Source organism: Furipterus horrens, unplaced genomic scaffold (genome assembly GCF_987537825.1).
Source record: "Furipterus horrens unplaced genomic scaffold, mFurHor1.1.pri manual_scaffold_8, whole genome shotgun sequence".
NCBI lineage: Eukaryota > Metazoa > Chordata > Mammalia > Chiroptera > Furipteridae > Furipterus > Furipterus horrens.
The window spans coordinates 44,794,287-44,809,228 of record NW_028327178.1 but is presented as its reverse complement, the minus strand read 5'-3'; the positions used below and the strand labels follow the sequence as shown (position 1 = coordinate 44,809,228).

The following is a 14,942-nucleotide window of genomic DNA, read 5'->3' as shown; positions in this document are numbered from 1 at the left end:
TATAGAAGAGATTACATAATAACCCTGCAATCTGAGTTTGATTTAGAGGAATTCATAACCTGGCTTTTTCCACTGAAAAAGCCTAGGAACAATGGCTAACCAAGTAGCAATGACAACAAAGCTTCCTAGTGCCCATATTGTGTTCTTGGAATACCAATTCCTGCTAATAGAAAGAGGAATTTGGGGGAAAATACTAATTGCAGGATTGGGCAGAAAATGTATAGGATGAATTCGGAATGCTTTGTCATAACAGATATCAAGGAAGCTATCTGAGACTACTAGCTTCATCTTAAAAAGACCCAAGAGCCAACCAAAGGGTTCCCACTAGCCAAAGCTGAGACAAATTTCAGTTTACTAAGAATAATAAATGAATTGGATTTAAAACCATAAAATATATTTAAATCTATGAGTTTATTTTGATATTTTTAAAATACAGATCACTTTTGATAGATAAGAGTGAACAAATATATTATCGTGAAACTTAATAAATAAAAGGGAAGAGTACTTTACCAGTACTAGTTTCTAAAAGAACTAAACCATTGAGTAACCAAATAATATGAGAGGAAATATTTATTTATAAAACTGTTCCCACTAGTAACTATTAAAGTTAATGGAATTAGAATATCACCATTTGGAACCCCCCAGTGAATTAATGGATCTGGACATTTGAGCACAAATTACTCCTCTAACAATATAAAGGCAACCAGACATAATGTGCCTCCTGATGAAAGAATGCATGACTTCCAGTCTTGCCAAAGGGATTGAACCTGAATCTGATCAAAATCCTGGATCCAGCTTATAATTTTTAGGACATGCAAAAGACAGAGAAACATGCTAAATCCCATGATGAGTATGAAATTAGCAAATCCAATGGGAATCACTATAGGCCAAATGACCCAAATGCTTCAATAGATGAACTATAATTTTTTTTTAATGGATGAAGGAAGACCTACCTATATGTTACAGCGAATTAAAAAATATGCTAATTTTTTAAATGTGTACAGCTAAATTATAGAGCCCAGGGATGTACACTTGGGTGAAAAAATACATAAATAAATGCAAATAAGTGGTTGCAATAAAACTCAGAGTATGTGGTTATTTGGAGGCGGTGTGGGGCATGGATTGTGCTTGATATGGAGCCTGCGAAGGGGCTCATGAGTGTTTGGAAAAGTTGTTCTTGCTCTGGGTGGTGCTTATAAGGGTGTTTTCCTTATTATAATTTGTTGAGTTACACATTTGTTTTGTGCGGTTTTCCTTAATGATTCAATTTTTATGAAAAATAGAAGAGAGGGTACATATACATCTGGAAAACTAGTTATCCAAGCTTAATAGCCATTACCTTCACAAGGATAGATGGACTGTGTCTTTGTGATGTTTAGCATGGTGATTAAAAAGGAAATGTAATAAATGATGCATATACATGTATACATATATACATATACACATATATATAGTTTGTTTTACTTTGAAATCATTTCAAACTCAGAAAAGAGTTGCATGTAACTCTCTCTCTCTTTGACAATGAATTGCAAATATCAAGCCCCTTTAACTTGCAATACATCTCCAAGTATTTCAAAAAAAAGCATGGATATAGATGATACATATTTAATTTGTTAATGCAGATATACATAATTATTAGCCTTGAAAACATGCAGGGATTATATTAAATTAGATAAAGTACATTAAAATATTATTTTAAACTATAAAAAATTATTAAGAAATCCATGTCTCTTTTCCATTCATATGCCTTTAAGAAACTGGTTGCTTTTATCTGAAGTTAAAGAATTAGCCATTATTAGAGTGCATCTTTAAATAACACAAAATGAGGAGACAGTCAAAAGTTGTGATAGTTTTCACTGTGTTCTAATCTTAATTGTAGTTTAATCTGTTAAATTCTCATGAATTTGATAATAGGAAAATTGGACATATGAAGTTCTAAAAGAAACAAAAAAATTGAAAAATGCTCCCACATCTCTACAAAGTGATAAACTGGAGCATTTGGCCTGACTTTATTTATTTATTTGTTTGTTTGTTTGTTTATTTATCTTTTTAGGTGATGCTCAAACCCAGTATAGGTTATATACAGAGGCATATAAATAAATAAAAACTGATTCCTCAAAAAAGAGAAGGTCTTATTTGGAAGATTTTTTTCAATGCATTTATAAATAATTTATGGACCATATCAGCTTTTAAAATGAAGAATAAATGCTTTAGATAGTTTGTAGATAGGGTAAAAATCTTGACAGTGTTTTTCCAGATTTTGACATATCAGGCTTGGTCTACTTTGGGGCAGAATATGAATATCTTGCAAGTAAATATGGGGCCTGTTTTTATACTTCACGCTAAATTAAACTTCAGTTGGCACTGAAATTATTTAACGAACTAGTCACTTCCAATAGCACAATAAAAATACTAGTTTCTAAAATGTCTGTACTAAAACTGGTTCCACTGAAACACACAAACTCTGACCATGACCGAAAAATTGTTCCCTAGGTTTGCATTTATAAAAATGGAGAATTTGCACCTGGGCACGCGCTGGAATAAGTCTGTAATGTAGAGGAAATAAAATGAACTGGATTTTAATGTCATCAGATACTGCTTTCTTCTGGGGCGGGGGCGCGGTGGTTTGGAGCTGTTTGAAAGGAGAGGTCGCTTGTCCACTGGGTAGGGGTGGTGGAGTGAGGAGCGCGCTGTGTGATGGCTACCTGTCTGTGCCCACAGGTGAGCGAGATGGAAGTGAACGGGCAATTTGAGTCCGTGTGCGAATCGGTGTTCAGCGAGCTGGAGTCCCAGGCGGTGGAAGCCCTGGACCTACCCATGCCCGGCTGCTTCCGCATGCGGAGCCACAGCTACGTGCGGGCCATCGAGAAGGGCTGCTCCCAGGATGACGAGTGCGTGTCCCTGAGGTCCTCCTCCCCACCGCGCACCACCACCACCACCGTGAGGACCATTCAGAGCAGCACGGGTGAGTGAGCAGAGTGGCTGACCCCCGGGGCCCCAGTGACACCGTATTTCAGCGGCTGGCGCACACTGTCCCGTAAGGCCACACATTGCGTACGTGCAGTTAGTTGTCACACAATCACTGATAACAAAAACACCACCCGTGCCCTACAAAGTAGTGGTTTTGCTTCCCTGACTTCCTCTTTCCCCAGCTTCTGGCTACATTCACACCCAACCTTCTTTCTCCCTCACCATCTCTGCTTTCAACAGAGGAAACTGCAACTACAAGACCAGGAAGGACAGCACAGGGGACAGTTCTTCACAAAATCCCCGCACAGCATCCTAGGAGCCAGCAAAGTCATCCCCAACAACTCCTACTGTTCATAATCAATCTCTGACTTTTAGGGGTGTGGCCTCTAAATAAATCACACACCCTTATTGTTGAGCACCACAGAGTTGGAATGATTTTTTTAATTCCAAGATATCCACAAAATGACTATCCCAAATAGGAAGGAAGAAATGATGATTCAGTAATACTGATTGAACATTTGATAAGTTCCCTTGCATTATAACAGAGGCAGATTTACTTTTTTAAACCTTCTGTCATATGTATAGAGCACCTTCTTTTCCCTCTAAATTGAATTAAGTTTTATGCCATTAAAGTGTATTTTTATCAGCAAATTCTAGGCAGAAAGGCACAAAAGAGCTTAACTGATTTCCATGACTCTGGAACCTGTACAGAAATGTAGCCATGAGTTGGGTAGAACAATCTGTGTAGATTTGTGAGTGTGTGTGTGTGTGTGTGTGTGCGTGTGTGTGTGTGTGTGTGTTTTAGATTTATAACATTTGAGTCCAAGAAGAAAATCCCCTCCATTTTAACAAGTCTTAACTTTATGATTAAATTTAGCATAACTTCAATACAGGGTAGTTATACAAGATTATCAGTCCTACAGTCAAGATAAATAATGATGAATATATTAGAAGAAAAAGCCTATGCCAGAATATTGTATTATTCAATTTCCATTCTAGGTGGATTAAATGCCAATAATTATCATTCAGCCTAGAACTTTTGCAGACTTGAGACTTAACAGGTCCTCAAACCTGAATTAAAATCCTACTAACTAAAGATACAAGGTTGAAGTAGGAATTTGAAAACAACAACAAAATTAGAGGTTAAACTGTTACGGCTACATAAGCGAGATTGAACACTCTGGAGCAGTGGATTAAAGCAAGCAAAGTTTTATTAAGCTGGCTGTCGGACAGAGACCCTATCTCAATAGTGCACCGACGGGGGACTGGGGTTTCGGGCAAGGGTTTATATAGGATTTGGCTTTCTTTCGTTAGTGAGATGCAGCTCATTGGGGAGGGGGGTGGCAGGACAGGGCTGCAGGAGTGTCAAACAGAAATAAAGTTCTCAGGGCCAGAGGTTCGGCAGAGCTAAAAGTTCTCAGGGCCATAAAGTTATCTCCGGCAGCATAACTCTTCAGCCAGGGAGTGATTCTCTGCCAAGCAATTTATCTTCAAAGGGCTGGATATTCTGTAAAATATAACTTTTCACAACAGTTACAAACAAGACACAAGCAAATGGAAGGTGATAGAGGCTGTGGTGCTTTTAGCTTGTAAATCACCAATTGCTACTCCTCCCTACAATCCTCTCTCCAAGGCTTTTTAGCAAGTCCATGCTACATCTTACAAAGAACATCTGAAGCCCCTACATATTTACATATTTAGCAAACCTCTGCAACTTTCTACAGGGAATAGCTGATGCCTCTACAAAACAACAGAAGTTCATTCTTGACCAATGCAAATGAAGATCTCAGGATTAGGGAAAGAAATGCTTCCAGACATTGTACTGGCTCCGCAGGGAGCTCAGCCACTCTGCCCTCCAAGCAGAGATAGTGAATATACATTCTTGTTCACTCAAAAATTCTATAAGAGCTACAGATGAGATTTATAAATTAAATATAAGGTTGATTTATGAAATGGAAAAATATTTTTATTATCATCAGCATATTTATATGTGTTTACATTTGTACAATAAGTGCAGTTTAAAGGTCTGCCCTATGCCTGCATCATATCACCGTGTCTTTAGGTGTTTTCCCATTTTCATCTCCCCCACCCCACACACAGCCCTTTCCCAGTGTCTGGTCCATTCTTAACTCTAGCCATCTCATTGCCTGCCAGCTGCTCTTCTCTACTGAAACCACCCCTTAAGTACACAAAATACAGATCTTTGCCCAGAAGAACCAAGGGAAGGAAAGGGGTCACTGCCTTACTCCTTTCATGTCAGGGAATGGTGTTATGGATAAAGTAGGAAGAAACTCCACATGGCTTACTTTTTGCTCACCTCTCAGCAGATTTTTTGAGAGACAATTTACTTAATCTTCCTCCAACAGTTCTTGTCCCATGGTCTGGAGGTTCCCAGAGTTCAAACAACAGGATTGCCAAATAAAATCCCGGTTGCCACTTAAATTTAAATTTCAGGTAAATAGTACATAATTTTGTAATATAAGTATACCACAAATATTGCATGGAACATACTTATACTACAAGATTATTTGTAGTGTTTGTAGCATTTGCTAAACCTGGCAAGCCTATCTATCAGAGGAGATGAGGGGTGGGAGGGTGAACTGTGCTGTTGTATTTAGAATCCAAATTAAATTTGAGGGGCTTTAGCCAGAAGTCCTCTGTGAGAGAATACCCCAAAAGAGGAAGAAATAAATGAAAACACCACAGAGGTGACTGTGTCCGCTACTCTTGGGCGCTGTGTGTCTCATCCTAAGCAATGGGCCACTGCTTGCAGCTCTCTGGGTGGGAAGGCAGCAGGCTTACCTGCAGCTGCAGGGGTGGAGCTTTGGGGGGTTGGGGCAGGAAGTTGTTACTTGCCCTGGGAGTGGAGAAGCATAAAATATCAGGTTTTTACACAGGGATTCACCCCTGCATCAAACTGAACATTAAGACATATCATCTTTACAGTTATGGAAAAATAATTTAAGGAGGTATATAAACCATTACATTAGATTCTAAGTAAACACATCAGATATTTGGAAATACAATCTTAAGAATTTTAATATAACCTCTCACAGTTTTTCTATTCCATAGATTTGATCTTTTTTAAGTCATTATTTTATAATATAATAAGGTTGTGTATCTTTTATTTTACCCTCCCATCACTCCCATGTGCTCCTCTCTCCTCTCCCTCATGTTCCCTTTCTTGCTCCCATGAGCTCAGTACTATCATACTAGTTTTCATCTACTGGTTTCCTTCTTACATTGAATCAAACACAATTTCCTACAGAAAATGCAGAAAATCTACTTTCTCTTAGGATCTACTAATTTTTGAAAGAATTAGCTCATCTGTAGAAATCAGGAAATTACTTTCCTCTATTTTAACCATTTCCCCCGTGGACACAGGTCAAATTTACATTGTGTTTGTATGACACGGTGTAGAATCTCCTTTTGTTTCTCTCTTTTTGCTCATTATTCTTGGATACTCACAACACAATTTGTTTTTCCTGAACTTCCCCTTGCCTGGAAAAAATTCTTCATTTTCACAAATTGCAGTTATTAGGTATAAATTTCTCCCCACAACAATCCACATTCCAAGTCTTTGATTTTTATGTCAACCCATTTTAATTGTTCAAATTTTCAACAAAATATACTTTTAAGCTTTTCCAGCCTTGTTCATTCTTCATATTAGCAAAATGAAACCACAGGCAGAAGTTCACAAAAAAAAAGTGATGCCTTTTGGGAGAGTCATGTCTATGGGCTGAGTTCTAAGTGGCCCTAAGGATCTCCTAGCATTGTGAGGCTTAACAGCTCAGCCTAGGAAACCACAGCAAATTGGGAACTGACTCAGAGTGACTTATAGTTATGCTTCCTTATTTATTTATTGACTTTTTAGCTTATTTAAATATGATAGAATCCAATGTTCTCTTGGCCTATATAATCTTCTTCAAGCACCCAGATATTTCTCCATCTAATGGATTGAAAAAGTTTTTCTATAAACCACCTCTCCTGGGACTGTTGGGTTAGGATTAAAGCTACTGTAGAAAAGTAAAATGCAAATGTGTGCAATTATTTTCATCCAAATATTTGAGGTAAAAGTAAAATTTGATGCCAGAAACACACCCAAACCTGCACTTCAGAGTATTGGATTAAACCTGCCTCATATGTAATTAAGGATGTTTTCCTTTTACTTCCTAAACAGCCTTTTCCAGGATCAAAAGCATTAACACATTGTAGCTAGACAAACTTGTATCTGCTGATACCAGTAGCCTTAATAAATGAAAACACTGTAATCATCATTGGATACAAGATACACAGACACCCATGTGGTCAGAAAGGATGGTCAGGTGGTATGGAGAGAGGGAGGTTTTCCGAAATAAGCATTTATTGCTTTTTGTGATTTGAATTAAAATAATACTCTGAAGAAACAGGCAAACTATCATGACATGTGATTCTCTGATATTTTAAGAATGTTTCATTTTAAAATTACATGCTTTTTAAAGAAGCTTTATGTAGCAGTATCATTTTTATAGAGCAGGTAGGTTCACTCGCCACACTATTGCTCTTGAAGTTTGTGCTCTATTGCTCTTTTATTTTTTTTATTAGGGGAAGCTCTGAAATGTTGATCAGGTTGAACTGGTCTCCTGTTCTTCACAGAGCCCCCACCAAGAGCTGTGAGGGCCCAGGATAAAGGTCCCCCTGGGCAAGCAGCCAGTGTCCTCCAGCCAGGAAGTCAGCATAGTATGGCCTTTGAGGTGTGGCTTGAGGCCATGGTGACAGCAGTATTTACAGTTTGACTTTTCCGAAAAAATAGATCATCTTTTGCCCTAAACTGAGACATATTCTTCCATAATTCTACCACCCATATTCTTCTAATTGCTTTTAATTCTGATGCACTTACTCAAGTCTTGCTCATTATAGCAAAACCTCGTAGGTCATCTGAGGTTGAGCCAATGTCCCAGGAGCTCTTCCAAACGTTTGGGTCTTCACCCTCAGTCAGTCATCTCATCGAGAACATTACATTGAACCTATCTTCATGCACCCTGCACCCTAATCCCATATACCCTGCTCCCCACCCCACCAAAAAAAAAATCCTAAATACATAAGATCTTGAGCAGAATAACATTAAAGTAATAATTTATATTTGCAATACACATAGCAGACATTCAATAATGAAGGAAGAAAAGAGAGAGAAGAACAAAGAAATACATTTTTAATTGAGATATAAATGACATACAACATTGTGTAAGTTTAAGGTAGACAACATATTGATTTGATACATTTATATATTGCAGTATGATTTCCACCGGTGTGTTAGTTAATACTGCTATTATGTTACATAATTATCACTTCTCTTTTGTGGTAAGAATATGTAAGATCCAGTCTGTAGCTACTTTGACGTATATAAAACAACAGTGTTGTTGACTATGATCACTTTGCTGTGTGTTAGATCTCCAGAATTTATACATCTCCTAACTGCAAGTTTGTTCACTTTGACCAGCATCTTCCCAACCTGCCTCACCCACAACACACACATAACAACCCCCAGTAACCACAATTCTACTGTTTGTACAATTTTGTCACTATTAGACTCCACATATAAGTAAGATCATACAATATTTGTCTTTCTGTGTCTGACCTAAGTCACTTAGCATAATGCCCTCAAAGTCCATCGTTGTTGAAAATGGTAGAATTCCCTTTATTCTCATGTGGCTGAAATACATACACACACACACACACACACACACACGCAGACATCATCTTCTTTATTCATCTATTGACAGACACTTCAGTTGTTTCTATATCTTGGCCTCTGTGAATAATGATGCAATAAACAATTTAAAAAAAACTTAGTTATGTTACAAACTGCATAATCAACAGGTGAGTGAATAATTAAGGTGACTTTTCTAGGAAAATAGCATTGCTATCAAAACTTGAATCATAAAATATTAGCAGAAGAAACTTCTGCATCATCTAGTCCAGGGGTTTGCAGACTACAGCCAAATCCAATTTGCTGCCTATTTTTGTAAATTAAGTGTTATTAGCACAAAGCCACACCCTTTGTTTACATACTGTCTGTGGCTGCTTTCACTCTTTAGCAGGAGATGTGAGTAGTTGCTACAAAGACCATATAGCCTAGAAAGTCAAAAATATTTGCTTTCTGGCCCTTTACTGGAAAAGGTTGCCACACCTAAATTAATTCACTGAATCCATTTTAAGGTAAGACAGCTAAAACCTAAAGATGTGGGCCTCTAGCTAAAGACAAAGTCAGAATAAAACCCCAGGCTTCCCAGCCATAGCCCTTTGCTTGTTTTGGGTCCCAACTCTATAAATTATTTATTGCATAATTATAAAGTTAATCTAAATTTTATTTTCTTCATGTGTAAAATAAAATTCTAATGCTGCCTCCCTTACCTCCCTTACTAGCATTAGTGACCATTTTTGGAGAATCCTTAAGAGTTCAAAGAAAGCTCGCTTCTTTCCACCTGGCACTAGTTAATTAATAGGTGTTTTTATAAAGCAATGAAGTTAGGGTTCAGAAGTCCAAGGGACAGACATAAGTCAGTTTTTTAAACAAAGAACCTTTTTTTCTATTCAAGATAAGATCACCATGCCCAGCTTGAAGCAGCTAGAGGAGCTCGAGAACTTGGCCCATTGTCCTTTATAAGGTCCCATTGTCCTTTATAAGATTATAAAGGGTCTTAAGTCTGAGAGGAAGGAATTGTTATTTTTTATGGTTAAAATAATTAATTATTTATTTATTTATCTTAAAAAAGGAAGAAGAATATATGAAAGGGGGAAGCGGGAGAGCTTGTATGTATGATCCATGGGCATCGACTTGGGGTCGGATTGCTGGGGGGGTGCTGGGCGGAAGGGAGCAAAGGGAAAAAAATTGGAACTATTGTAACAATATAATCAATAAAATATACTTTTAAAAAAAGATAAGATCAAGTAGTAACTAGATGAATACCCAGCCTTTCTAGTCAGGAACATCAGGTTTCTGATCTGACTGGTGGGAAGACACACAAAACAGTCCTTGTACCATCTGAGGGCATTTATTTTTAGATCCTCAATACCTAATCAAGTACCAATAACCTAGCAGTTGTTCAATAAGTTTTTTAAGGAAAATAAGACTTAAAAGATAAGACAAACACTAAATATTCAGATATATTACCTAGACTGGTTCCTAATGAGGTTCCCTTCCCTGAATTTCTCCAAACACCCAGGCAGAACTGGAGATATCCACTTATCTCCATCTAAAGAGGCTCTCACACCAAAAAAAAAAAAAAAAAGATTGTGGCACAGCCTATGCCTCTTGTGAGGTAATTTCTCTGGTTTTTGTGTCAGAGCAAACTGACAGTGATGACTTTGGGAAAAATGTTGGTTATACTTTTCTCTTGTGGGGGGCACTCAAATTGTTCTCTATTCTCTAATAGAAATATTATGAAATCATAAAATGCAAAAGTCCTATCAGACATAGAAGAAAATATAAAGTCTAAAGAACACCTTAGGCTTTCATCTCCTATGTACCTAAATTCTCTCTTGGGAATGGAGCCAAACTTCGAGGTGTCATGCTCAGTAGACAGTCCACGAGTCCACTTTTGTCCACCTGAGGAGGCTGTCACATGGCCAATAGCGAAAGGTCCCCCAACCCCCAAGCTTTTGGCCTTGAAGGTTGTTGTGATATTCAAATGAAAGCATTAATAAGGAAGCACTATCTAAATTATACATTGCAAGGCCTCTACCCTGGCTTTGATTTTAAGTTTCTCAGCCTCTCTTAGTTTATTAATAATAATGACTAACCTTTGGTCACTTCTTATTTGACGAGTATTATGAACCAGCTGCATAGATTATCTCGTGTAATCCTAACAAGTACTCTATGACGTGACCTACATAATTCCTGACTAGGAATGAGGTACAGGAAAATAAATAAATAAGGCTTAGAGAGTTTATTATACAACTTGATGAAGGCACTACAGCTTGTAATGAACAGAGCAGGCTCTTAAATTCTTGTTACCTGTCAATAACTGCTTGGTGAAATATGGTATACCCTGAAATAATTTAATACAGATCTGTCTTAATGGGAGGACCCTTTTCTTTCATTCTTTCTTTCCACAAAAATTCATTTAGCTCCTGCCATGTCTGAGACTGGTTTTTCCATTAAAATTTCTGAAAATGCCTCTTTTTAAAAGAAACTGTTTTGTTCACATATTATTGGCATAACTTTTCATGTTGGTTTGTCTAACTGTGGAATATCTGTGTGAAATGAAATTAAACACATAGAAAACAGAGAAATTAAAATGAATGGAGAAAAGCATATAAAGATAAAATTATCTTTAGGCTTAAAGTTTCATATTACACTTTGTCAATCTGGCATAATAGATTTAAAATATCAAATTTCTAACCCTTTGATCTAGCAATAGTGTTGTTAGACAGCACTGAATGGAAAACAGAATTTTTGCCAACCCTCATATAAACTAAGCAGGTGGTAAATTCTGTTTTGTAGCTGATAAAATGATCAGAGGTCTCTGCCTTAGACTAACTAAAAAAATATGACAATAATTTAATCCTGACCTGACTAATCTCTTGATGGAGTTGTAAAGCAAAGATGTGAGCATTCACAACCCAATTACAAAAGTCAATCTGTAAACACAAATTAGAAAATCAGTTTCCTTTAATGTGAATATTTATTATGTGGAAAGTTTCTCAAAAAAAATAATAACATGCCTTAGCCCATGTGACTCAGTTGGTGGAAGTGTCATCCCATTCCCTAAAAGGTTGCAGGTTCGAGTCCCAGTCATGGCACATACCTGGATTGCAGGTTTGGTTCCCAGTTGGGAAGTATGCAGGAGGCAGCCAATCTATGTTGATGTTTCTCTCTCACATCTCTCTCTCTCTCTCTCTCTCCCACCCCCACTCCCCACTTTTTGCTCTCTAAAGCAATAAAAAGCATATCTTCGGTAAGGGTTAGAATAATAATACCAATAATGTGACAACATAGAACCTAAAATTAAATATTTTATCTTTATGATACTCTCTGTTTTATTATTAAAGAAACTGCCACATTTGAAAGTCTGTATAGTCCAGATTTGTCTGATTCAATTCATATTGAACTTTAAAAAATACAGCAAAGTAATAGCAATTAAAAATCATACATGGAATCAATGTTGGCAGTTGAACAACCCTACACAGCCACTTTGGTAGTAGCATATATGTCGCTCCAGGTGGTAAATTCAAGGCCCAAGGCTTAGCATTTCTCATTATCACTCTTGCCATTGACTTTCTGTCAAGTGTTCAGGGCAACCTTTTATTGCTGCCAAGTGTCCTTATTTAAAAACAGAGAAGACCAAAATGAATAATGCCATGATTTTACTGTACTGGCAAATAAGAAACAATCTTATATTTATTGTAATAATTAATCAATAATCATGCAACCATCAACACTATGAAAGCTTTCTTTGCCATCTGTTGGTGTTTGACTGACAAGCAAATTCCACCAACATACAAGATAATTGGTAGAAAAGCATAAAAAAGAAAGAAAAATTACCGATCTAAATTATCAATAAGATGACAAACTGTCCAAACTTAATTAGTTTTTAATTCCTAAAATATTTTGTGGTTTTATGATTTCAAATGAATGCATAATATTATTAAAATTAACTTTGCTTAACCAATTTCATACTTTAAAGTTATATCCCTGACCAAGACAGAACTCATCTTGAATTTCTGGGTAGGATTGCCATCCTGGCTCTCTCAAAGCCAGCCTTGAATTTCTTTTCCATCTTATATTCTTATTTCATCACATATTTTCCCCCACAATTAATTTTTTTTAATTTAAGAAAATCAATCAGTTCACATCATCCACTGTTTACCTTATGAAAAACCTTTCTCTCTTCCAAAATGTTATCATCAGAATATTATAATGAATTGTTCCCTTTTATCATTTTCAAGGAACTTCTTTCCATCATCTTTTAACCTTTTACTTAGAAATAATCATGGATTATAGGAAGTTACAAAGATATTACTGAGAAGTCTCTGGTACCTCTCACCTAGTTTCCCCCAGTGGTTAAATTTTAGATAACCATAACTCAATATCAAAACCAAGAAGGTGACCTTAGTACAACGTAAATGGAGAGTTCATATTTCATCACATGTGTAAACTGCCATAAGCACCACTGCAATGAAGATGCAGAGCGATTCCATCACCACAAAGATCTACTGTTGTCCATATCTTACCAGTTTGAACAAAGTATATAAACTTCACCTCCTTTCCATTTCTTTTGTCCTCTCCTATTTATAATATAATTTTCTTAAACATTTTCTCTACATACATTGAGACTATCACACAATGTTATACTTTTTGCTTCAAATGTCAAACATAATTTAGAAAAACTTTAAGAGGAATGTTTATCATATTTACCCTTTATTTTCCTGAAATTTGGGGCATTTTGACCCATTATCTCTATCACTGCATTTTCATCCCCACTCTCTTTCTCCTGTCCTCTGCATTTCCAGTAACACAGAGGCCACAACAGCCTCAATGGGGGGTTTGAGAAGAATGGCTTCCTTAGAAGACAATGTGGAGGGGCAGGCAATGTTTCATCTCTGTAATAGATGTTTTCTGCCTGTCAAACAAAAAAAATAATTCTTGCCATCCATTGAGCTGCCCTACCCACCACGACCCAACTTTCACTAATGGGACACCACCGCAAGTTAAATTTAGCTATTGCATCCTGTACACAGGGCCTCCTATCACTGTCAAAGTCCATTATCTTCCTTCCCAATCCTATCCAAGTATTATTTATCACCATTCTGAAACATATAGGCTAAATTATATACTCTTCAAAAGTATCCAGCTACTCAAAACAAAAACTTAGCAATCTTGATTTAGAAAAAAAGATGAAGATAAAGAATTCTCAAGGACAGCAGTATCCATTGTTTTTCAAATAATCTAGGATGACTTTAGTGACATATCAAATGACAGATGAACTTTAATAGAGCACTACTTGTCTTAAAAATTAATACTAATACTAGATATTCTCTGTTTATATAGCTTATGGAATTTTTTGTTTGTTATATTCAGATGGCAGCCACATCAATATCTTTTCTAATTTAGTGACAGCACATTTATTGTATCTCATTAAATTAAAAGATTGATGAAAATCCAGGTAAAACTGACACAAATTACAGTAACATTTTTTAATTTAAAAATTAGTTACCTGAAACATGAATAGCTGTCCATCAGACAAAAAGAAAAAGAAACCTACACTCCAAAATCTTTTAACATTTTCTAAATTATTTAAATCAAGAGAATAAAAGCTTTTAACTTTGGGCTGTAGCAGTCTTGAAGTCTGTACTACTTTATATAAGTTCTCTGTTAGTACCTTGCAAACCAAACAATGGGTTAAGGCATTTAAATACTATTTGATGTATAGTTTTGCAGTGGTTCAGCAATTAGCCTTTGAAACACAAACCTACTTGTTCCATGAATATTTGTTGATAATTGATTGACAGGTAAAATAAAGGATTTCATCAGGAAGTTGTCTGCATCGATGAATACTGAAAGTTTCTTGGATAACTCCAACGTCTACACAGAAGCAGAAAGTACTTTACATTTTTCTCATGTACCTGAAAATAAACTACTTCATTTTAGAGACAGTGGAATTGTTGCATGTTTCCTGCATACCATCTTGAGAAACAAAGTTTCAATAATTTATTATTTGGGGAAAGAACTTCTGGAAATCAGTGATAATAAGAATCCAAGAGACTGGAAAATTTTAACTCCTGCAAGTAAAGGCTTTCATTTTATTCTAAAGCTGTTAATTCAACTTATCTTCATTTCTTTTAGCCAAAGCCCCATGGAGGTTACATCACTACCTTTTATCTCTTTCTTATCTGTAAATATGGAAGTTGTGTTAATAGTATCCTCAGTTCTGACCTGGTCTCAATTTTCTATTTAATCTGTGAATATCTGTATAAGGAAATTCATAGGC

The 14,942-nt window shown here is 36.4% G+C and overlaps 1 protein-coding gene across 2 annotated transcripts in view; it reads left to right on the top strand.

The window, feature by feature from the left end:
• Window positions 1-14,942, top strand: part of DLGAP1 (DLG associated protein 1) — a 362,099-nt gene that overhangs the window by 186,312 nt on the left and 160,845 nt on the right. For both annotated transcript variants that reach the window (XM_090285774.1, XM_090285775.1), the window contains exon 4: window positions 2,722-2,965. In XM_090285774.1, the coding sequence (XP_090141900.1) occupies window positions 2,722-2,965 (244 nt within the window). The remainder of the gene's footprint in view (window positions 1-2,721; window positions 2,966-14,942) is intronic.